The 25,721-nt window shown below is 47.8% G+C and overlaps 1 protein-coding gene across 1 annotated transcript; it reads left to right on the top strand.

Moving 5' to 3' along the window:
• Positions 1-808: 808 nt before the first annotated feature.
• LOC136500153 (uncharacterized) lies at positions 809-18,125 on the top strand. Its single transcript, XM_066495540.1, has 6 exons — positions 809-991; positions 1,423-1,809; positions 1,887-2,378; positions 17,442-17,707; positions 17,792-17,851; positions 17,963-18,125. The coding sequence occupies exons 1-6, from the start codon at positions 809-811 to the stop codon at positions 18,123-18,125; spliced, it is 1,551 nt and encodes a 516-aa protein (XP_066351637.1).
• The last annotated feature ends 7,596 nt before the right edge of the window (positions 18,126-25,721 follow it).

Below are 25,721 nucleotides of genomic sequence, written 5' to 3'. Positions count from 1 at the left end.
GGGGCTGGGGCGTCCAGACTAAAGACAAGAAGCACATCTCCGACCTTCTCTCCGCCCTCCATGCCCTGAAGGGTCGGGGTGTAAAGGGGTTGGGGATTATCGGTGCTTACCACGCGAGGAGGGTGGCGCCACTGATGGCGCGCGTGCTTCCCCTGCATCGGATGATGCTAGGGATATCGTTCGAGGGGACGGTGCTCGTTGACGAGGCGCTCCCTTATTCGGAAGTGGCGCAGCGTGTCAAGGAGGCGACGGAGCCGACGAAGGATTCTGCCGGCATGGTCCTCGACATCGTGTATCCGGTGCCCGGGCATCCTCCAATGCGGCCGGAGCCTGGGTTCTTCGAATTCGTAAGCCCTCTTCCCCTGCACTTTTTTCTTTCTCCTGAATCTCCCTTTTTTAATACTGGCTTTTGTGATGTTGGGGCTAGCCGAGGGTGCTAGTCTTCAAGGATAGCCCGGCTCCACTGCCGAAGGACAGGGCTGTGGCGGCGGCGAATCGGCTCGCGGCCGAGCGGGACAAGAAGGCAAAGGAGGAGATGAAGAAGGCGAAACGACTGAAGCAGGAGGCACGGGATCGGGGAGAGGACGTGAGCAGTGAGGATGACGACGATGATGATGATGACGACGGCGACGACGAGGTAGCCGTCGACGTGGATTGGGGCGTCCTGGAGGATGAGGAGACGCTGACAAGTGGCCACCCACCCGTGCAGGGGCCCTTCGCTTTTCACGCGGAGGGAAGTGAATCGAGGAGGTCAGTGGAGGCCGGCGAGTCCGCCTCTTCGCACGGCGTGCCGGCCGAGGACCGGTGGATGGGGGAGGGCGAACCTGTCGCCGCCATCCCTGAGGCAACGATGGAGGGGAGCAGCTCCGGTGCTGCACCCCGTGAGACGATAGAGGGGGACGGCTCCGGTGCCGCGCCCGACGAGACGGTGGAGAGGAGCGACTCCGGGGCCGCGCCCGACGAGATGAACCCCCCTGCCCCGGAGCAGGGGGCAGGCATGAAACGGTCCCGCCCAGATGAGTCAGGGCAGGGGTCTGGGGATCCATCCCCAAAACGCTTCCGTCGGCCAAGGACGTCAACGTAAGCTGTTGATTCCTCTGTTTTCATCCTTTTTCCATTTTTATTTTGACTTAATGGTTATTACCTTTGCGCAGGTTCTTGCGGACGGGTCACCCCCTGGCGCTGGCGCCCAAGAAGAGTCTCGCCCTTCAAGTGGGACAGACGGCGTCGCCTGGAGCCACCCCTGTTTCGGGCAGGAGTGGTGCTGATGTCGGGGCCGCGTTGGCCGAACCGACGGCGTCCAAGGTGGCTCCCACACCCGCGGAGGTTACTGAGCGAGCGGTCTCTTCCGTGGCGGGCGTGGAACAGCCGGCCGAGGACCGCATACCGCCGGTGACGGTGGTCGTGACTGCGCCAAGCCAGGATCAGCCGGACGCGGTCGTGGTGGCACCCGAGGGCGTGGTGCGACCCGCGTCGCCGGTCGTCCATGTGGATCCATCCGTGGCGCTCGAAGCGGCCCAAACGGAGGAGGGTCCAGCCGGAGGGTCCTCGAGTGCGGCGGTGGTGCCGCACAGGGTCAGGAGGGAGCCGCCACCGGCCCCTTTGTCGGGAGGAAACCGCTCCCCTGCGCGGGGAGAGCCGCCGCTCCAGTGGATGGATGCTCAGGACCCGACGTCAGCTCTTTTCTCGCTCGATGATCATTCCGAGAGCATGGAGCGGGAGGGTCTTGACATCGGGATCTCGACCATGCTGAACGCCCTGGACCAGGCCAGAGGAGCCCTCCGTGAGATCGTTATCCCTACCACTCAGGTATTTTCTGGACTTTCTTCTTTCTTCATGTGCTTTTGTGTTCTCGTATTCCTGATATCAGTCTTCTTCCTCCTCAGATTCTTGTTGCTCGTAGCCGGGATAAATCCCAATTCCTCCGCGAACAGAAGGCGGAGAGGGATCGCCTTTCCGAGGAGGCCCGGCTGCGAGCAGACTTGGCTGCCCAGCTTGCTACTGTCCGAGAGCGGGAGGCCCAGGCGCGTCAGGATGCGGAGGAGGCGCACGGAATGTTCGAGGACCTGTCGGCGAGGTCCAAGCTGGATGGAGAGGAGATTGCCAGGCTCAAAAAAGAGCGAGACGATCTGCTGCAGAGGAATGCCGCGGCCAACGAGAAGGCCGGCGAAGTCCTGAAGGAGCTGGAGATGGAGCGGGACCTCCGTCGGAAGGCCGAGAGTAGGGCCACAGCCCTCCAGCAGAAGGTGGACGAGGACGTCGAGGTGGTCCGCTCTCTCCGGGCGGAGCTTGATGACGCGGTGAAAGGAAAGTCGAGTGCTGAGAACGCCGCCACCAAGCTGGAGAAAGAGGCTGCCTATACGCGCAGAGCCCTTCAGGCTGAGAGCGATGAACACGATCTTCTACAAGCTGCGGTCGGGGTGGTCCTTAACGCCCTGAATGTGACGGAGCCGGTGGAGACCAGCCCGCTCGCGGCTCGTGTCGGAGGTATCACGGCTCGGGTGGGCCAGCTTGAGGAGAGTGCCTTTCACGCTGGGATTACCCAGGCCTTCACCGTCGCCCACGCCCACTATGAGAAGGAAATAAACCTGAAAGTGATGAGCGAAGGCTTTCCGTCCACCTACGAGGATGAAGAGCTGGAGGAAATGGAGCAGATGGTCGCTCCCCTTGCGAAGAACCTGGCAGACAGTCTGAAAGAAATGGTTCTCCCTTCGCGGGAGTAATTAATCGAACAATTTTGAGAACAGCTTATATGTAATATGTGAACAAGTGTCGGTACTTTTCGAGTCTGGACGCCTTTCGTGCATTTGCGTCTTAATTTCGTTTTGTTTGATTTTTGCGATTTCATTTTTTACGGTCTTACCAATATGTTCCCCTGAATTATGCCGCTGATTATAATGCGAGGAGATTGTTCCGAAAGAAGGAAAGGAGGTGGCCGTACCTTAACAGCCCCCGAGTAAGGTCCGACCCCCGCACCTGCCTGGGGTCGGGTGTTACTGGAGACCGGAATCGTGGTTTTGGTGACAATGGATGTCATCGCGATAATCCCCGCCCTATCTTCCAACAGAAATCCCAACTGGGGACTTTATGGGCTCGGCAAGGTGGGGCCTTTGTCCCTGCATTGTTTGGCCCGAGCCCCCGAGCCTTATTAGGGTCTGATAGGGGTCGGCCGTTATTTGCGTGTTACCCCGTCCTCGGTTTTCGCAATCGGAGGGGCTGAGTGAACGACACTTGCCTCGACGGCTTGAGTACCGCGCTCAACGAGCTCGCTAACGGGTACGTTCGTGTGGAATCCGGGTCCATCATTTGCTGATGGGGTCGGCAGAGCCCTCTGGTGGCACTCCATAACTTCTTAACCCGCCTCCCGGCAGATGCCTGAGTCGTTCGATAAGCTCAGGGGGCCCGATGGCCTCTCCTCGATGGAGATTCTGTGGGTTTGGCTCGAGGTTAGAATCGAACGAGAGAAGGTCGAGACGTCCCGGTTTGCTTCTGAGCGAGGTCGGGCAGGGCCGCTGGGGCTCGTCTCGGTTATCTCTCCCTAGCCCTGTTCGGCGTGAGGCGGCCTCGAGCCCTTCGCGGGCCGACCTTCGAACCTCAGCCTATGGCTGCCTATATCGAATGAGGTGACAGCCGTTTCGTGGTGTGACACAAACCGTTTGGATGCAATTTTTTTTGCATATGAAATGTTTTGAATGCAACATTTAATTGAAGATAAAAGTGGTAACGTTACCTTGGTGGTATGAGTGGCGGAAAAGCTCCTACTTGATGGGTTCGGGCCCTGACCTTTCTTTGGTCGTTCGCTCGTCGTGTCTTCTGGGCCGAACGGTCGACCCAGGAGATCTGAAGGGTCCCGTCCTCGAGTCGTCCGTGGTCCTGCATGGGGAGGCGAAAAAGTTGTCTGCCTATGTGGGCGCCTTAATCGCCGCGTCCGGAGCGGGTCAGTGGCGGGCCATACCCAGGCAGTGTTCAGTTTGACCAAAGAGGGATGCTTCGTAGACCGGGGTTCGTCCCGTCACCTCTGGCGCGTCCCCTCAGGTATCAATCAGCATTGATTGCGTATTAAAAAAGGGGAAGGGAGAGGGTTTTTCGTCCGACCTTTCACCTTTCCTTAGTTACTGCGCCTCCTCTTTAAATAGGGAGGGGGAGAGGAGCTCTCGTCCCACCTCCCCTTCTGCCTCCGAGCCGCTATCTCTCCTTCTTCTTCCTTTCCGCCAAACGCGTCCGTGCGTCGTGGTGGTTCCTGAGTGAGGAAGAGTAATGCCAGAGGGAGATAGAGAACTTACAACCTTGCTCGTGAGTCTGGTGCGTGATGTCGAGCCGGAGGTTATCCAACGTAGATGAGATGGTGCGCGTGGCCCTTGGTGAGGAGTCGCTGCTGCTGAAGGAGAAATGGCGTCGGTGGGCGTCGTACGTCGTTGACTGCGCCGTCGTTCGCTGCGCTCCTCCCTTAGCGGGAGGCGTTTCCTGCCCATACGCCGTTGTCAGGGTTATGGTTGGGGATGATGGCGTAGTCCCCAGACGCTCCGGCGGAGGCGTCATAGATGGTGGCGCCTTCGAGGGTCCAGCGAAGATGTCGCCGATGGTGAGCGTGGCACGGCGCCCGCAGTAGACGAGCTGGCCCGTGTACATGCCCTCGACGTCGCCGATGGAGAGCGTGGCACGGCGGTCGCAGTGGACGAACTGGCCCGTGTACATGCCCTCGACGTCGCCGATGGAGAGCGTGGCACGGCGGCCGCAGTGGACGAACTGGCCCGTGTACATGCCCTCGACGTCGCCGATGGAGAGCATAGCGCGGCGATCGTAGTAGCACTTGTGGTAGAGCTGAGCCGAGACTGTAATGAAATAACGCTGTGGGGAAGCCCCCGAGTAAACAGTCTTCGGAGTATATTGTTCCTTTTTTGTAATGACATTGCTTTGTAAGTGGTGAATTCGTGCAAAAAATGAACGAAATTACATCCTTTGCTTGTGGCAAGTCATTTTAGCGCTTTCCAACTCTTCTCATGGTCTAAGTCACAGGAAGCTAGGAACGTGGGCAAACTAATTCTGATTGAACTGGTGAGCAAAGAGGTTGCAGCCGCTGGGGCGTAGGTGTCTCGCAGTCCTACCAGTTGTGTTCAGAATTGGTTCCCAAGGTCTTAGCCCTCGAGACTCATTTACGAGGCGAACGGAAAACTTATAGAATGTTTGCAAGTATAACACAAGGATTTTTTGCAATCGCGATACTTGTATTACAAATATCATATGTTACGATCACATGCCAGCCCCCGAGTGAGGTCTGACCCCTCGTGATTTGTAGGGGTCGGGAATTACCAAGGATCGAGGCTCTGTTAAGACAAAAACTGATAAAGTAAAGTGCAAGATTATTTTAAGGATAGAAACGACGTATCTGCTCAATGTTCCAGGCGTTGGTGAAGACCTCTCCTTTGATGGTTTTCAACCGATAGGCGCCTGGGCGAAGTATTTCCGCGACGATGTAGGGCCCTTCCCAGGGCGGGGAAAGTTTGTGGCGATCCTTGTTGCTCTGCACAAGGCGGAGGACGAGGTCTCCGACGTTGAAGGCTCGACCCCGCACCCGTTGGCTGTGGTACCGCCGTAGCGCTTGTTGGTACTTGGCTGAACGGAGGAGGGCGATGTCGCGGGCCTCATCCAGCTGGTCCATGGCGTCTTGGTGAGATGCCTCGGCTCCCTGTTCGTCATATGCTCTGATTCTTGGCGCTCCATAATCGAGGTCCATCGGGAGAACGGCCTCGGAGCCGTAGATCATGAAAAAGGGTGTGTAGCCAGTGGCCCGGCTAGGAGTCGTTCTTAGGCTCCAGAGCACAGCCGAGAGCTCAGCGAGCCAACGCGCGCCGAATTTGTTCAACCGGTTGAAAATTCTGGGTTTGAGGCCTTGAAGGAGCATGCCATTTGCGCGCTCGACCTGTCCGTTCGTCCGGGGGTGCGCGACGGCTGCCCAGTCGATTCGGATGTGTTGTTCGTCACAGAAACGAACAAATTTCCTACCGGTGAACTGCGTGCCGTTGTCTGTGATGATGGAGTTCGGTACTCCAAAGCGATGGATGGAGTTCGGGGGTCTGCGTCACGTAGCATTCCCGGGAAGGGTGGTGGCTCCCCCTACTGGAATCTGAGCTGGAGAGCGATACAGGCTCCTCGTTGAGGAGCTCGTAGAGGGTCTCCGTATCCCGCTCAATCGCCCCCACGAACTCGATGTCCGTGGGTGGTTGAACCACACGCCGCGCCAGAAGGCGGCCAGCGGTCACCGCAACGTTGCGGAGACCGAACGAAAACGCTGTCGGGGCGCTCCATCCGGACCCTTCCGAACACATGGTGGTGTTGTGAGAGGTCTCCTTGGGTGACCCCATTCCCCGGGAGTTGCCCGGTGGGCTCTTAAGCCTGAGACGGCTGAAGTTGGTCGAAGGGGGAGACGGGGCGGCTGAGTGAGTCAGCGCCAGCTCTCCTCCTAGTGTGATGATGAAATCTAGGCCACCGAAACGCACGTGTGCGCCCAGGGCCCAGGTGATTGCGTGGGTGGCCATCCGAGACCTGATTTGGAACGCGCAGATCCCCTACCTGGCGCGCCAACTGTCGGTGTTTCGTACAAGCACCGGCAAGTAAATTTATAGTAATGCGCGTTAGGCTCGGATGGTGCGCTAAAGGACACAGGATTTATACTGGTTCGGGCTGAACGTCCCTACGTCCAGTTTGTTGCTGCTTGTGTTATTAGCACCGTAACGATCTGTAGTAAGGGATACAAACTGCCGAGAGAGGGACTGGTCCCAAGTCTCTGATCGAAGGATTGAAAGGTGGTCAAGAGCTTCGTAGCTGCTTGAATGTGTGTGAATGTGTTCTATTGTTCGGTCCTATTTTCCCCCCCCCCTTTGATGGAGGATATGCCTCCCCTTTTATAGATGAAGGGGCTGGCTTTACAAGGGTGAGAGCTCCCGGATGCGTACTCTACTTACCTTGTGGCTCATGTCTACCTGGTCAGGTCCCCCATTCTGATGAGTGCGAAGGAAGATAAGTGCTTAAGATGTCGTCAATATCTCTGTAGGATGTCAGATCAGTCACAGCATGCTGCCCCCAGGGTATGGGCTGTAGTACAGTGGTTTTGACTTAGGGGCCTGCCCCCAGCCTTGCTCCACACGCCTTCTGGTTCCCATGATTCCTGTTGGGAGAATTCGGGGTCGGGGTCCGGTGTAGCGCCGTGGCCAAGGCTCTCTAACTTGGAGGACCTGAGGGGTCGGGAAGAGAGCCCCCCCCGCTTCCTCGGGTTCACAGCGCGGTGACGGAGTATCCGTCGTTCGTGGAGATAGCAAATCCGTTCTTGGAGTGTAGCGGTTGTCGTATATCTTCGTTGGGTTCCGTGTCCCAGAGCTGAAGGCGGCGCCTACAACTCTACAGAGTGAGGTGCACGCGCCTGTAATACCTTTTGGGCTCTACGGCGCCCGGAAGGGTCTAAAGCGTCAGTCCTGTCGTTCCCTGGCAGTTCTTTTCCTGTCAGGGTGCAGGGTATGGTTGTTGGAGCCATGGTTGACCCGAACGTCTTGTCTCATCCTGTACCCATCGTTATGAGGGATAGATATCGATCAGGGCGAGGCTCGTTCTGGGCCGTCGGATGAGACGGAGGCCAGTCCCTATCTCTTGGGCGAGACTAACCCTATCCCTCCGGGATCGGGCGAGGCGGAATCTATCCCTTAGCCCTCGGGCGAGACCAAGCCCGCCCTATAGGCGTCGGGCGAGACGGAGATTAGCCTTGAGCCTTTGGGGCGAGGCAGGGTTATCCCACAAAGGCGTCGGGTGGGGCTGACCCCACCCCTCCGGGATCGGGCGAGACGGAACTCATCCCTCAGCCCTCGGGCGAGACCGAGCCCGTCCCAAGGGTGTCGGGCGAGGCGGAACCGAACTCCTGTCATTCGAACAAAGGATGACATGGCGCCCTTATGCGTCCAGAAGTTTTTTACGTTCGGTGGTTATCGGTTCCACCTTCTGGGGTACCCCGGTATTAGGTCCCCAACACCCTCGGCTCCACGTGGGCCGCTGCCGCGTGCGCGCCCAGTGGGCCGCCGGTCTCCATCGTGGGCCGCGTCACGTAAGCCGTGTCCACGCGCCGCACGCGTGGGCCGCGCCCAGGTTGGGCCACGCTGGGCTGGTTTTAGCTTTTTCTTTTTTTGGCCCCGTTCGCTGGTCTGAATTTTGGCTGAAACTGACTGAAAAACACTGTTCCGGCTGAATTATTGTGAGAGAAAAATACTGTTCCGGCTGAAAAAATAAGCCGAACAAGCCAAATTTAAGACAAGCGAACGGGGCCTTTGAAGGAATTAGAAATAGATTGTTAATTTTATTTCTGAGCGGATCTCTGGTAAATATTATAAAATCACATAGATGCCCAAAAATAGTAAAACTAATTTTTTAGGATCCTAAAATCATGATCTATCTGCCAATATATTTTGTTCACATAGTTTTATAATATTCTTAGAAGTTATATAATTAATTTGAGATACTTGATATTGTCAAAATATAAATTTGTAGGAATTGTTGTGATAAAATTGGTGATAGTGTTGGCTCTGAAATTTTTACTGTAGATTCCTAATAATATTAGGTGCTCACTGTAATTTTTGTAGCTCCATAGGAATTAGTTTGTTAAAGTAACTAAGGCCCCGTTTGGTAGGGCTTCTTCACCGGCTTCAGGAGCCGTTTGGAGCCGTTTTCTACCAAACGGGGTAAAGTAAAATAGCTTCACTTGTGAAGCCCCTAAAAACAAGCTCTCATAGTGATTTGGGGTGGGATAAAGCCAAAAAAAGTGGCTTCTTCCGGCTCCTCCTTCAGGCCCCTAAAAACATGCTCTCACAGGAAAGTCATTTTGCCAAACGGTTTACCAAAACCGCTTCAGCTCCACCGGTGGAACTGTTCGTGGAGCTGAAACAAAAAAAATGGCTTCACTAGTGAAGTGAAGCCGTGCCAAACGGGGCCTAAATGAGCATTAGTACGAAAATATTTGTTTAATCAATCAAATGTCAAAATTAATTGGGGATTTGTAGAACGAAAATATTTTTCGAGAACGAGCCTTACTCGACGACCTGGATACGTAGATTAGCATGTTGGAGCTATCTCGTTAGCTTGTGAGGCGTAATCGAATTTCTAAAAGTTTTGGCTGTCGTTGATTATTTATATCTATGTGTTGCATCCACGTATATCATAATAGGAATAACGATGGACCATGGAGACAACCGGAGTAGCAAAAAATATGGTGCCTTGGTGATCGTGTCGTCATGATGGGATGCTAAATTTTGGTTATATCTTACCTAGGCAAGCCCCGGTGCATAACCCCTACTTTTCTGCACTTTATATTATGTTTGTGCATTAAGTTTTAAGGAGTTGAATGAAACCCACTTGCATATATATATATATATATATATATATATATATATATATATATATATATATATATATATATATATCTTTATCCTATGAGTCTTACTAGTATGACAGGATCGTATAGATTGCTATGCTACAGGACTTCGGTAGAAGTTGAGTGATTGCTTGTCACTCGCGAGAGATAGGAAAGATATTATTATTGCTATTATATTATTATCACCTAGAAAATATATATGAATGATAATTGGAGACCGGGGCGGAACGGTACTTTAGATCTAGACTTGATTTGGCATTCGAGGCAGGCTCGGATTGCATTTATTCCGCCTATGTTGGTTAAGGACTGGCCGTTGCATTAGATTCTAGTCAGGTCACAGACTTATTATCCTGAGCACATACTTGTTTATGGGAGCAGGGAAGGCTCATTGCTCTCTTGTCGTGGGTTCCGGCTCTTTCCAGACCGACTGATTGGAGGCAGAGATGATGGAGGTCTAAGCACCACACTGAGTCCGGGACTCAGGTGTGGGGGCTTGGAGTCCAAGTTTGGACGAGTACCTGGACCCTTTGACAGGAGAGTGATGGTGAAAGTACATCTAGCCCTTTAGTGGGTTTTAGATGATTGAATGACAACATGATTAAAGGACTAACCCGTTTGCTAAGTGTGGACAGGTAATAGGTTATCTCACAGGTACTTAATGAAAGCCAAAATGATGTGTTGTTGTATAAACAATCTAGTTCAAGCACAAGACAACAATATAAATAGAATTCATACAAAGACTTATTTATTGTGGGATTTCCATGTACTATGTGAAAGCAAGCTTGTAAGAATTAATTAATGAGACATAAGGGATTGCATATGGAATGATCTCATATTTGAAGCTTGCTAAATTGAAATGAAAAAGATAACAATACATGAATGGATGATTCAACACAAGATGTGACTTGATGGCTTGAGATGGTGAAGATAGCAAGGAAAGGTTTCGAGGTACTAAGCAAGGGTGAAGGGCAAGCGATGGCTTGGCGGCCGAAGAACCTAGCTAGGGTGAAGAAGAAAGTACTTGCATTTAGTTGAGGTACTAATCAAGCTAAGATGGTCATATTGATGTGAAGGATCAAATCTATAATGAAGTATTTGATAGAAGTGACTTGATACATTTGGGATTATTCAAATATGATGAATGGAATCAAGTCACATGCTCAAGATGGCTATGCTCAAGTGAAAATATCAATATCAATATGTTGGCACCCTCACTTGGTGAAGATTGAAATACACGGCCTCGGATTGAAAGAGATCAACTCAAAAGGTTTAATTTCATTATACTTTTAAATTTGAGTTAATAGGAATGCCGTACTATTAAGAGGGATGCATCATGTTGATAGATAATGTTTCATAAGTGCTTAAGCCAACCCATGTGAGTTTTGAGTGTTTGAGAGACAAAAGAGCTAACTGATTTCTTGCTGGTCTGGCAATACCGGACGTGTCCGGTATTCATACCGAACGTGTCTGGTATTTGTCCAGCAGCTGTAAAATTGTTGTTCTTGGGTTGGTTCGTCGGGAGTTCCGATGTAAGTCGGGAGTTCCGACAGTCGGGAGTCCCGGCAAGGGTTGGGAGTTCTGACGTCTCACACTTTAACTAAATTGGAGGGTTCACTGTCCTGGTGATACCGGACGTGTCCGGTATTCAGACCGGACGTGTCCGGTATGCATGACCAGAGGCCAACGGCTAGTTTTCAAAAGTCTTGAGGGTCGAGAGTTCTGACGTAAGTCGGGAGTTCCGGCATGCGTCGGGAGTTCCGACACCTCACTAACTTTAACTCAGTTACATGTTTTTCAAATTTGTTGAGGGTTGGGAGTCCCGGCATTTATCGAGAGTTCCGACGCCTCACAACTTCACTATAACTTAGTTACCGTTGGCGCAGTATAAGTCATACCGGACGTGTTCGGTATGAATACCGGACGTGTCCGGTATGGCAACGGCTATAAAACGGCTAGTTTTTCAAGGGGGCTATAAACACCCCCAAGCCTCCACCTTTGGAAGCTGCTGATTCTGCTGACTTACACACACATTTTCGAGCCTTGCCAACTCTCCTAAACCCTCTCTTAGTGAGTGTGTGATACAAATTGCAAAATCCATTTGTGGGTTAAGAGAGAATTTGAAAAAGAGAGCAAACCACCACTTGAGCACTTGTGCATATTGTCAATCTCGTGATTCGCATTTGTTACTCTTGGACTCTTTGGTCCTAGACGGTTAGGCGTCGCCGGAGAGCACCCGAGAGATTGTGGTGTGCCACGGAAAGTTTGTAACGGTCGATTTTGTCGCCTCGGAATCATTTAGTGGAAGGAGGAAAAGGAGTTTGAAAAGACTCCGGCTAGAGTGACCTTCGTGGTACCCTCTAGGGCTGACCTTCGCTGGGTCGCCCGCAGCCCCTCTACGGAGAGTAGGACTCGAATGAGTCCGAACTTCGGTAAAACAAATATCGTGTCTCAATTCGCATTTCATTTGATATTTGTGTTGCTCCAGCTCTTGTGCAGGTTCTCTGTGTATATTGATATCTCTAGTAGGTACCTGCAGTTTGGTTTGAAGATAGAAATTGAAAGAAGCAAGTTCGGGGCTGTTCTGCAGAAACCGTGCATACCGGACACGTCCGATATTAGAGCTCTGTGCTGAAAATATTTATTTTCAGTTCTAACTTTGTGTTGCAGAGTTATAGCTTCTAGATACATTATTTATACCTTGTATACTGTGTGGCTAACTTGAGGGGTGGTACTACTCTTTATTTGGAGTTTCCAATTTGGAAACTCCCTTTACTAATTGTTTCCGCATTTAAATGTGTTAATTTTTAGAAACGCCTATTCACCCCCTCTAGGCGGCATCCTAGGTCCTTTCAATTGGTATTGGAGCGAGGTTCTCACCTAAAGCTTTACCGCCGTGAGAAAAGGATGTTGATGCCTATCGAGTTGGAGCCGATGCTTCTCCAAAATGATGGTTCAAACTTTCTAACTTGGTCAATACATGTACTCAATGCTTTTAGAGACATTAGTCCTCTTGTTGAGCATATTGTGGATGCAAGCATACCTCTTCCTATAGTTGATTGGAGCAACTACAAAAATTTGTTAAAAGAGGAAGAGATATGCGTGCAACTCAATGCTCAAGCTATTAATATTATTTTGAGTACATTGAGTGTAGAGGTTCAAGATGAGGCAATCTTCAATGGACAACCACCTCCGGAGAGTGCTCATCTCATTTGGACTAGACTTTTTGATTTATATGGAAAATCCAAATGTGATGATGCACTTAAGATCGAGTCAATGGAAAATATGTCTATTGTGTCTTCATGCAGCAAAGAAGCCTCACAAGACCTCAAGAGCGCCGAGCCAGAGCAAGAAGTGCAAGCAGCACATGACTTGCTGTCTGCATGCACATACCGGACGTGTCCGGTATTACCACCGGACGTGTCCGGTATGGCCGAGGCAGCAGACCAGCAAGCAGCTGTTTGCAACGATGCTCAAGCTTGGTGGCGACCAAGTGATGAGTCAACCTCAGTATCTTATGATACTCATCACTTGTGTCTCATGGCCAAGAAAAGCAAGAAAAAGAGTAACAAGAAAAATCAAGAAAAGGAGAAAGCACAAGTAGATGATCAAGATGAGAGTGATGTTGAAGTTGAAGACAACTACAACCTTGATCATCTCAACCACAAAGACAAGTTCATCATCATGAAGATAGTTGAAAAGAATGATGAGCTTGAAGAAGAGATTGAGAAGCAAGAGCAATCACTTCAAAAGTAAAAACTATTTCTCATCTCCAAGATGGAAGAATTAAAGGCTCTAAGTGAAAGATATGAAAAATTGTCAATTAAGCTTGCTTTAGTTACTAACTCCTCTTCTAGTGTTTCACAACTAGAGAAGGAAAACTTGGAGCTCAAGGCAAGGCTAGATGAACTATCAAGCAAGTATAATGTGCTACAAGCAAACTATGTTCATCTAAAGTGCTCTCATGATGAAGTAGTAGAATCAACATTATGCTTGAGGTGGCTCATGAGGTTGTGATTACATCGGTAAAATTTTCTCAACCTCTCACACATCCACTCACTAGTACACCATCTCAATTAAATGTTTCTTGTACTAATGAGTGTGCTCCTCAAGGAAGCCAATCTTCGATTGAGCTAAATCTTATAGAAAACATAGAGCTCAAAGAAGAAGTGCAAAGATTAAAGAAAGATGTGATTCGGTTGAAGGGTAAGGAGAAAGCACAACCTTCTCAAGATAACCGTGATAACATGGTGAAGAAGCTTGAGAAGGGTTCAAACCTTGCTTCCTCCAAAGCCCAACAAAAGAATCACATCTTAAACAAGGCCAACCCAACCAAGAACAAAAAACATGGAAAAAGGATGTGCTATGGTTGTGGATTGTATGGACATGAGTGGGCTATGTGTCCACACAAGAGTTGGGCCGACAAGGTTGAAGCCGCCATTCAAAAGGCTTCTACCAAGGAGGCCAAGCAAATGAAGAGTGATGGACAAAGTGCTTGTCTCATGAGCAAGAAATTGGGGCATCCTACCAAGAAATGCCCAATGTACAAAGAGGCAAGAAAGGAAGCCCAAGTTGCAGCAAGAAGATTCTATAGATGCTATGAGATGGGCCACACGGTTGATAGATGTCCATACAAGCAAAGCAAGCATAGAGCAAACAAAGGCTGAATATGCTATGCTTGTAAAACAAAGGGGCATCTAAGCTATGAATGCCCAAATGGTAACTCACCTAAGCCGAACACATTTGTTTATAATGATATGCTTAGGAAGACCACAAATGGAGTTAGCATTAGTAAGGTGATGTGTTCACCACAAACTAGTGCTAAAGCCATTTGGGTGCCTAAGCACTTATTAACTAACTCAAAAGGACCCAATAAGAGTTGGGTACCAAAGTGTGCTTAGGTTAATGATGTAGGTACTTGGTGATGATATGAAGGCTTCGGGGTGGTTGAGCAAGCAATTTGACAATATTCACTCAATCTATCAACCAATTCTTATCATAATCCCTTATATGGTTGACCCGAAGATAATTCAATGAACATATCATATATTTCATCCTCACCATTGGTAACAAGTACCTAAACCTCATAGGATAGCCACTTTATTTGTTTTGTGCTCAATAGGGTCACAAATAGGTATATTTGTGAAACATTAAATGTGGCTAATTAATTTCACTTGAGATATATCATGTTTGCTATATGATGTTTTTGATCGCTCTCTAGTGGAGTAATTTATTTGTTGAGATGCTAGTATACAATAAATAATAAAGCTAAACAAAGAATCACAAGTAGCAAATTAATTGTGTCTGTCCTGCACCTACCGGACGTGTCCGGTATACCTACCGGACGTGTCCGGTATTGCAGGAACCAGAACACAATTTGAATTACAACTGAGTCTTTGATCCGTATATTTTCATATATCCTTAACTTACTCAGAAGCTTGTGATTTATCAAAACTAAGTGGATTGTGAGCATCTCTTGAACTCAATTGTAAATATGGAAATTTTATTAGGTTTATGGTCAAAATGGAAAATTGGCTCTCAATTTCTTAATAGAATAAAAGTGCTTGTTGAAAGTCATTCAAATTACTTGAAGCACTTATTTAGGGGGAGCTAAAATTCTATTTTGCACCATTGTGGACTAACGAATTTATCTAGCACTCTTTGTAGTTCTTTGGATGAAAATGTATCTAGCATGATTATTTGGCAATTGAGGTCAACATAAAGATCATCATGCTATTTATCTTCTTAAGTGGTATTCTTGTGGGCTCAAGGCAAAGGTATGTGTTTACATACATACATTGTAAGTGCATCTAAGGCCCTTTATATGTTAGAATGTGCATTTATGTGACATAGGAGAGATGTTTTTCAGACCCCATAACTAGCATGTGTAGGTGGTGTGAATTTAAAAAACTATTTGAATCTTGGTCTTTGTGACCTAGCCTTGTCATGTGATGATTATAGCTCTCCTTGATTGTTTGATTGGCTAATCACACATGACATGGCTTTCTTAAGTCCACAATCTACTATGTCTCACTCTATCTCTCTCAAGTAAGCGAAATCTTGTATATGCCAAATATTTAGAAAAGAGAAAATCAATTTATGGCATTGGATAAGAAAAGTGATGATACTCAGTTTGGATCAAGATTATATACCTTTTTGGACTGAGAAATAGCAGAAAAGGGGATTGGAAGAGAGAAAACACATTTTGGAATTATTTGGGCCAGCCCGCGTATATCGGACGTGTCCGGTATGCTACCGGACGTGTCTGGTATGAGCGGGGCTATAAAACAGAGCGTACCCCTTCGGCCCAGACAGACTTGTTCTCTTCCAAACCAACCAGCCGGCGCCCTTCTTCCCCACCAAGGGCGACCGAGGATTTCACCAAGGAAAAAGAGAGAGAGGGAGATTGCATTGGAGAAGGCTTGCATCATGGATTGAAGGCCCATGGATTTGGATTTCACATCGCTCTCTCATCTCTTCTCTCAAGGTACCCTAATCACGGACCTCATCCGATCTACATGGTCAATGCATGATTTTGAAATTCCTTCGGTCAATATGCTATATTGGTGATATAGAAGCAATGCCCAAAGTTTGGAATTGATCCGTGATGGTTTGAATCAAGGAACCCTAGTTAGGGTTGCTGGTCGCCCATACCAGACGTGTTCGGTATGGCCCAGCAGAGCAGGCTCTCTGCTTTCTTTGATTCAATCCTATCCTAGAATTGTATGTTAGGCTTAGCTTCTTTTGTATCTTCGTTTTGCAAACCTATTGACAGTTATGTGTCAAAGATGGATGTAAAACCATGGATCAAAGATTCTACGTCTAAATTGCATTTCGAGATTAAATTTTGGGCATGTATCTGAAATTTCTTGAAAATCTTTGGATATAGGACAGCAGCCATGAGTAGATGATAGGAGCCAAGGTCCAAGCACAGGCATGATCCCGCACTTGAAAAGTATAAGAAGGCAAGACAGGAAATGCATCCTGGATTCAAGCCAACCAGCAGGAGGTCTACCAGAGCTGCCTCTAGTGCAGCAGCTCAGTATGCAGAAGGATTAGGGAGCTCTTCTTCTGACACTGACACTGATGAGTTCAGAGTGGAGTCTAGAGAAGAAAGAGGAAGAGCGCTGACAGAGGATCAGATGGTGATAGCTCAGATGAGGAGCAGGAGACTGAGGAGGAGGAGCCAGTTCCTCCAGTTCTGCACCAGCCTGGTCAAGGGATGCATTATGGTCTCCTTGAGACACGTTTGCCCAATGTGCCCTCTTATGTTCCTAGAGTTGATTTCAGGGGAAAGGGTATGACCAGGAAAGCTAGAGATGAGCGAAGGGTTGATTCGAGAGGCTTACCTAAGATTCAGTACGATCACCGCTTTTAGACAGCCTTTCACCTAGACTACTACTCCAGTGTGATTCTCACCAGGAACCCAGTGACTGCTAGGTCTTAGTGGATTGACTAGCAATATATTAGAGAGTTGCAGAAGGCCTCAGTTGATCATGCCATTGCCATCTGCCAGCGCACAGGAGTTTATGAGATCATGGAGTTCTAGCATGACTAGAACACAGAGGTAGTAACTCAGTTCTATGCTACTCTGTTCATTGAGGAGGATGAGAGGCGGATGCATTGGATGCTTGAGGGCTAGTGGTACAGTGTTGACTATGATGTATTTGCCGCCCAGCTTGGCTTCTCAGAGGATGATCTCCAGAGGGACAAGATCCACACCGAGCAGGTGTTACCTCCTGAGCAGCTCGCCTACATGTACCCTCCAGGTGGTGAGAGAGGAGCAGTGGGCGAGGTTCTAGGTCTTCACCCTACCTACAGATACCTAGACAGGATGTTCAGGAAGACTATTGACTGCAAGGGTGGAGACAAGGGCAACATTGCTGATTATTCTAGGAACCTACTCCATAGGATGGCACCTGATGCTCGGCCCTTCAGCGTGTTTGATTTTATTTGGTCCAAGATCAGGAGTGTGAGAGAGAGGCCCCTCAAGGGCTGTGGATTTGCTCCCTATATCATGTATATGATTGAGTAGGTGATAGGGCACACTTTCGAGTATGACAAGATTCACAAGGCCCTGAAGATTGTTGTAGATCTGCCTAAGACAGGGTTACCTCCAGCAGGACCAGGAGGAGCAGCAGCAGCACCAGAGGCAGATGCACCTGAGAGTGGTGCACCAGCAGGAGCTTCACCTTCACCACGTGCTCCTTCATGTTCTACTTCACACCGTGGCAGTCCTCCCTCACCTATCCACAGGCTTTTCAGCTCCATATTTGGGATGTGCCGAGACATCCAGACCCGGTAGCAGAAGGAGAGGGAGGCTAGGAGGAAGAATACTCGAACCTTGAAGCAAATTACTTCTAGGCTTGAGTTTGAGCCTCCTAGGTCTCCAGTATCAGATGAGGCAGCTAGTGAGCCTGAGACTGAGGAGCAGCTGCAGGCCAGGTACGATAGAGAGTATGCTGAGTTCCTTCAGTGACAGCAGCAGGCACCAGATCACCCTGATACTCTACCACTATAGGCTCGTGTGCCTACTCACTCTCAGCCACGTCCCAGTTCTGTGGATGTCTATGCTTCTGACTGGTGGAGTGACCTCACTGGTGGTGACTACTACGGGTCTGCTGGCTATGACCCGTCTGGCGCAGGTGGTTCTCGTCCAGTCGGTGCTACACGCTCAGATGACAAAGATGCTGGGGGAGATGATGATGATGATGAGTGATGCCAGAGATCAAATACAGCTTGCAGCCCCTTTTGTCCTTAGTTTGTCATTGTTGGACCTTTATGGTGATGGATGACAAAGGGGGAGAGAGACTGATTAAAGCTTCAGGATATTTGTTTCATTTAGCTTATCTTTGTACCTGATGATATGTACTGCAGGCTGTAGCTTTCATTTTTGAGCTTCTTTGATGTATCTTGGGTTTGAGACAGTTTGTATCATGTGAGAGATGAGATTCACTTATGCTTTATCTATGTATCTCTTGAGATATGATCTTTATTTATATATCAGTGGTTTCTGGACTTGAGAAAATATGTAATGAGTGCTATGTGTGAATTACATGTGTTATATTTATTTTCATAAGGACTATGCATGCTAGAATGAAAATGTTTGATGTGATGCCTTTATATTTATTCTTGTGTGATATATCTTATCATATGCATCACGGTTTCACTTTGTCATACACACATGCACCCCACGGATGCAATGATTTAGGGGGAGTCTCCTATATGTTTTAGTATGTGCAATTGACATTTGAGGTCATTTTGTGAATTCTAATCATAAGCACATATTAAGGGGGAGCCTCTCATAAATCATTGAACGCAAAAGTGTAAATGTTTATATCATTTTGTAAGCTTTAATCAAGTTGTCATTAATCACCAAAAAGCGGGAGATTGAAAGTGCATCTAGCTCTTTAGTGGGTTTTGGATGATTGAATGACAACGTGATTAAAGGACTAACCCGTTTGCTAAGTGTGGACAGGTAATAGGTTATCTCACAGGTACTTAATGAAAGCCAAAATGATGTGTTGTTGTATAAACAATCTAGTTCAAGCACAAGACAACAATGCAAATGGAATTCATGCAAAGGCTTATTTATTGTGGGATTTCCGTGTACTATGTGAAAGCAAGCTTGTAAGAATTAATTAATGAGACATAAGGGATTGCATATGGAATGGTCTCATATTTGAAGCTTGCTAAATTGAAATGAAAAAGATAACAATACATGAATGGATGATTCAACACAAGATGTGACTTGATGGCTTGAGATGGTGAAGATAGCAAGGAAAGGTTTTGAGGTACTAAGTAGGGTGAAGGGCAAGCGATGGCTTGGCGGCCGAAGAACCTAGCTAGGGTGAAGAAGAAAGTACTTGCATTTAGTTGAGGTACTAATCAAGCTAAGATGGTCATATTGATGTGAAGGATCAAATCTATAATGAAGTATTTGATGGAAGTGACTTGATACATTTGGGATTATTCAAATATGATAAATGGAATCAAGTCACGTGCTTAAGATGGCTATGCTCAAGTGAAAATATCAATATCAATATGTTGGCACCCTCACTTGGTGAAGATTGGAATACACGGCCTCGGATTGAAAGAGATCAATTCAAAAGGTTTAATTTCGTTATACTTTTAAATTTGAGTTAATAGGAATGCCGTACTATTAAGAGGGATGCATCATGTTGATAGATAATGTTTTATAAGTGCTTAAGCCAACCCATGTGAGTTTTGAGTGTTTGAGAGATAAAAGAGCTAACTGATTTCTTGCTGGTCTGGCAATACCAGACGTGTCCGGTATTCATACCGGACGTGTCCGGTATTTGTCCAGCAGCTGTAAAATTATTGTTCTCGGGTTGGTTCGTCGGGAGTCCCGGCAAGGGTCGGGAGTTCCGACGTCTCGCACTTTAACTAAATTGGAGGGTTCACTGTCCTGGTGATACCGGACGTGTCCGGTATTCAGACCGGACATGTTCGGTATGCATGACCAGAGGCCAACGGCTAGTTTTCAAAAGTCTTGAGGGTCGGGAGTTCTGACGTAAGTCGGGAGTTCCGACGGTCGGGAGTTCCGGCATGCGTCGGGAGTTCCGACACCTCACTAACTTTAACTCAGTTACATGTTTTTCAAATTTGCTGAGGGTCAGGAGTTCCAACGTGAGTCAGGAGTTCCGATGGTCGGGAGTCCCAGCATTTATCGAGAGTTCCGACGCCTCACAACTTCACTATAACTTAGTTACTGTTGGCGCAGTGTAAGTCATACCGGACGTGTCCGGTATGGCAACGGCTATAAAACGGCTAGTTTTTCAAGGGGGCTATAAATACCCCCAAGCCTCCACCTTTGGAGGCTGCTGATTCTGCTGACTTACACACATGTTTTCGAGCCTTGCCAACTCTCCTAAACCCTCTCTTAGTGAGTGTGTGATACAAATTGCAAAATCCATTTGTGGGTTAAGAGAGAATTTGAAAAAGAGAGCAAACCACCACTTGAGCACTTGTGCATATTGTCAATCTCGTGATTTGCATTTGTTACTCTTGGACTCTTCGGTCCTAGATGGTTAGGCGTCGCCGGAGAGCACCCGAGAGATTGTGGTGTGCCACGGAAAGTTTGTAACGGTCGATTTTGCCGCCTCAGAATCATTTAGTGGAAGGAGGAAAAGGAGTTTGAAAAGACTCCGGCTAAAGTGACCTTCGTGGTACCCTCTAGGGCTGACCTTCGCTGGGTCGCCCGCAGCCCCTCAACGGAGAGTAGGACTCGAACGAGTCCGAACTTCGGTAAAACAAATATCGTGTCTCAATTCGCATTTCATTTGATATTTGTGTTGCTCCAGCTCTTGTGCAGGTTCTCTGTGTATATTGATATCTCTAGTAGGTACCTGTAGTTTGGTTTGAAGATAGAAATCGAAAAGAGCAAGTTCGGGGCTGTTCTGCAGAAACCGTGCATACCGGACACGTCCGGTATTCATACCAGACACGTCCGGTATTAGAGCTCTGTGCTAAAAATATTTATTTTCAGTTCTAACTTTGTGTTCCAGGGTTATAGCTTCTAGATACATTATTTATACCTTGTACACTGTGTGGCTAACTTGAGGGGTGGTACTATTTATTTGGAGTTTCCAATTTAGAAACTCCCTTTACTAATTGTTTCCGCATTTAAAGGTGTTAATTTTCAGAAACACCTATTCACCCCCCTCTAGGCGGCATCCTAGGTCCTTTCAGATGGGTTGGTCCTACTTGTGGCTGGGGTACAAGCGGGGCGTGTGTTTCGGAGTACCTAGCTGTGCATATTGATTCGTGAATCGCCGGGTGATCCGGTATGATTTGTCTACAGTCTAGCACCGTAGTAAGAACTGGAAGATGAAATATGGTAAAATGATTCTAATTGCTTACCACCTGCTTGAAAGTAGCATATGTGCTTATATAGAATGGTTAGTTAATGAACTAATGTTGACTGCTAATAAAATTGAATATAAGGACGCACGTTTAGTAATGCTCCTGCAGATGCAATAAATTCATAAGCCAGATAGCCTTGCATATCCGTGGAGTCTTTTATTTTCTCCTATTGGGTAAGTCTTGCTAAGTATAATTGGGTACTCAGGGTTTTATTTCCCCCTATTGCAGGTGACAGGCGGATGCTAGAGCTGACTCTTGTGTGTGGATCCCTCGTGGTGGGCTCAGAGAGGATTCCTTTACGCTACGATAATAGTTTTTATTTATAACTCTCACCAAATGATTTTATAAATAGAAGTTTTATAATATGTTGTCATAGTATCAATGCTTCATCATGTCATGAATAGATATTTAATTCCGCTGTAACTCCGATCACATGTTTATATTCCGCTGTTAAAATTAAATTGTTCATAACTCTGATAACATGATTATATTCCGCTATTATAAACAATAAATATTATACTCTGATGTTGCATGGAAAGTGATGTAAGAAATGGCTAAAATGTTGTATGCTTTATTCTCTCATTTGTGATCCTGATAGAAAAATATGGATTTTTGGGTTCTCCCTTGGGGTGTGCTCGATGGAACTGCGTAATTTAGTGTCCTCCCTTGAATACTTAGTGTCTAATGGAAGACAAATACTCCTGGGAGACATTAGATTAGGTGGTTCTACCACAACTTCGTACCCGAACGTGTCGCTATAATTGTTGCTAACGATATGTTAGCCAATGAGTAATGAAATGACACCTAGATTGAAAAAAATCAAGTCTCGCGACTCGCCCTAGTGCTGCCGCCACCGCCCACGTCTCCATCACCGTGGGTCCCTCTCCCTACCCCCTTCAGTACCCTGCTAGAGGGCGGAGAGAGCGGGGATCCATCATTTTTAATAAGTTTTTCGAGTAGATCGAGTCCTTAGGGTTAGGGTTTCTCCATATCAAGTTTCTTTGTATTGGGGATTTATCTCCTCATCCTCTCCGGCGACGACGGTGAGGCAGGATGGATTCGTTTTCTCCATGACGGCTCTGTTGAAGATGAGGGCGACAATTATGGTGTCAACAACTTCCTCAGCATGACGACATTGAGACTTGTCTTTTTGAACGGTGACATTAAGGCAAAGATGATGTCCTTATCATGGAATAATTTTCTCCGGTCTCTTCTCTATTTTGTTGTGGTTAGATCTAGCCACGATGAAGGACTAGGGAGAATAAGTTTCAGATCAGATAAGTTTTAGATCAGTCTTACTCATTCTTCGGTGGCAGAAAGAAGAAGAATGAAGACATAAGAAAGAAAAAGTTTCTCAACTTCGCCTGTAGGAATGTTGGTCATCGTTCATTAGACATCTGTTGTCGGTGCAGAAAGTGACCAACACGTAAATATTTGTAGTTTTGCCGTACGTTATGATCGGAGGTGGCCTAGCACTCAATGACATAGGGTTTATACAGGTTCAGGCAACGTGCCCTACGTCCAGTTTGAGTCGGTCGGTGACTTTATTTCTGAGTCCAGGTGCTCAAAATTTGTAGTGGGGTTACAAACGAGAAGGAGAAAGATGGGGGTACAAGAGGTCCGGTCGAACTCTGGTCAGAGGGGCCGAGAGTGATGGGAGCTCCGCTATGTGCTAAGTGTTCGAGCGTGTGCTTGTGGTTTGAACCTGGTGGTTCTGTTGTTGTGAACTAGTGAAACTGATCGATCTGAATCAACTAAGTTGTATTGAAGAGAGCGCACCTCCTTTTATAGATGAAGGGGATGGCTTTACAAGTGAGAGAGAGAGAGTGTGCGTATGCTTACTAAGTCTTGCTGTCCACGCCGGCGGGTACAAGATGATGGTAGACACCCACAATACTGTTTAATATCAGATGCACGTGGGAGGTTGTGTCGTCTTCTTCAGGTATGGAAGATGTCGATGCCTGCCACACTGTTGATACCCAGAGACATGCAAGAGGTTTTACCATGTTCGCTTGGCACGATAAATGCCGGCGCCCACAACACTGTTGATGTCTCAGAGGCATGTGGAGCCTTACCGTATTCGTTTGGTATGGGAGTTGATGGCGCCGACAACACTGTAGGGGAAAATATCGGCTTCTACAACACTACTCCGGTTCTATCATGCCAGACAGGTCGTAGGGTACGGTTCTACAGGTGTACAGGATATGGTCCTTGGTATTGCGGTTGACTTGAGTGCCCAGGCCCGGCCCTGGGGGGGTTCGAGCTGTGCCCCTGCACTGGGCCCTCGAACCAAAGGGGCCCAACTCCGTGCGTGAGAACGGAAGCCTGAGAAGGGAAGCCTGAAGCCGTTCGCTACATCCAGTGTCCGTGAAGCCGCATCGTTGCGCCGTCGCCGTCGCCGCAACCTCGCCGCTCCATGCGGCCTCGTCGCGAGTCGCCACCTCGCTGACAGCCGGCCGCAGCCACGTGATTCCGGACGACGCGAGTGACGAGTTCATACGTGAGGTGTTTCAGACTTCCCATTCATGTACGTATGTTTGCCCAATTGCTCCTAATCCTTTTGTTGATCTCAATTTCATATATTTAATCAATGTTTAATTTGCTTTTTCCTTCAATTTCTATTCTTTGGAACACAAGATTTGAGACGCTTGTGCACACGCTGCAGCTAGGGCAGTGTGTGACCTCACACTATTTAGTGAATAATTGTTATCTCAATTTCTCAACTAGGTAATGTACTAACTCTGTTGATTTTAAAGTTGAATCTAGCACGGCATAATTTTGGTAAATTACTTGCTAATTGTTCTAAAATTTCAGTGGCCTCATGTTTTTTGAAAGCAAACATTTGGCAGTGAGAGAAGAGAAATGAAGAAATGTATAGAAGAGTTGATACAATGGTAGAGACGGTATATATTACAGCTATATTAGAGGGCCTATCTTTATGGCTCCGCTCTAGGTCACCGATTTGACAAGACCGGGCCTGTGAGTGCCCTGCCTTACTTTTTCCGTCCGTTTACTGGTCCTTACCGAGCGGGCGTTCCCAGTCGGTTGGTCCCGGTCGGCTTTGATTGCGCCAGTTGGAGAAGAGCAGCGAGCAAGGGTTCGGCGTTTTCCCGGTTGGAGAAGCGGGTTGGAGTCGGAAGCGGTGTTTTAGCCAGGCCTTCCGGTCGGAGAGGCCGTCCGGAGGTCGGCCGGAGACCGAAGCGAGCACTCCGATCGGAGAAGTGGGCCGAAGTCGGAAGCATGCGCCGTTTCTTCTCGGCCAGGCCTTCCGGTTGGAGATTGGATCGCCCTTCCGTCCTGTCGTTTAGGTACTTGGGCCGGCCCAAGAGTCGCGCGTTGGTTTGCAACGTTGCCTGCTGGACCGAGCCTTTGCTGGGAAGCTGGTCCATGAGGGACCCTGGGTTTATGAACCCGACATCTGTTCTCAGGTCTTTTACCAAGTGTTTGCCTCTGCGGTCATCCATATAAAAGCGTCATGATTTGAGATCTAGAGCTATTCACAGCGTGGGTAAAATATAGATGAAAATCAGTTTCTAGATATATATATATATATAATGTATTCCAGAGTGATTGTAATGTGATAATGTACCCACCTATAATAAAATAATATAATTCTTCTTTCATCTAAAAAAATATTATATCTAGTAAATAAAGAAAAAATGATAAAAAGTACACTTTCTGGTTCATACGTTTACATTTACACATTTTAAATAAGCAGTTAGGCTGTTTTAGTTTTATTTTTAAATTTTATATAAGATAGCAAGTCGACTATATTACTCTTATGTACTATTGAATAATATAAGTAATGATATAATAAACAAAACTTGAGTCCGCGCGGACGCAGACGTATGCTTAGGCTATCCGCACTCGTCCACCTCTATTTCCCTCTCTTAAAAAGAATATTCTATTCTAGTCATCGAGATTCTCTACTCTATACCCATTTCTCCCGCACTCATGTTATCTCTATAACATACTCTATATCTACTATTCCATATTTATTCCCCTCCCTCCCATTTTCTCTCTCTCACCAACTCCCTCTTCCGTGCTACAGTGCTTAGCGTGTGGACGCACGGTACGCTAGAAGTAGCGTGCCCCTGTTCGGCCGGTACGGTACCGGCTGCTTTGCAGCTCTGCGGTGCGGGCGCGCCGAATGCTACCGCGTGGTGCAGGCCGTTTAGCGTGCGCGATAGAGGCTGCGGTGCGGACAGCCTTAAAATTCACCAACTCTGGATGTGAGTGAGCCCAAGCACGCAAGCAAAGAAAAGAATAAACCGACGCGGTATACAGGTACGTTTTCGTCATTTTGCGCCGATTCTTTTCTTCTCTCTCGGGCAGCGCAGGACAGCCCTGGTAGCTTTGTAAATTGAAATTGTAGGTGGATCGCATCTTGCAATTGGAGAGCCCTGCCCTGTGGTTCGGAGTGTTTGCT

Source organism: Miscanthus floridulus, chromosome 13, assembly GCF_019320115.1.
Source record: "Miscanthus floridulus cultivar M001 chromosome 13, ASM1932011v1, whole genome shotgun sequence".
NCBI lineage: Eukaryota > Viridiplantae > Streptophyta > Magnoliopsida > Poales > Poaceae > Miscanthus > Miscanthus floridulus.
Note: the sequence above shows the minus strand (reverse complement) of the source record. Positions and strands in the feature narration are given on the sequence as shown.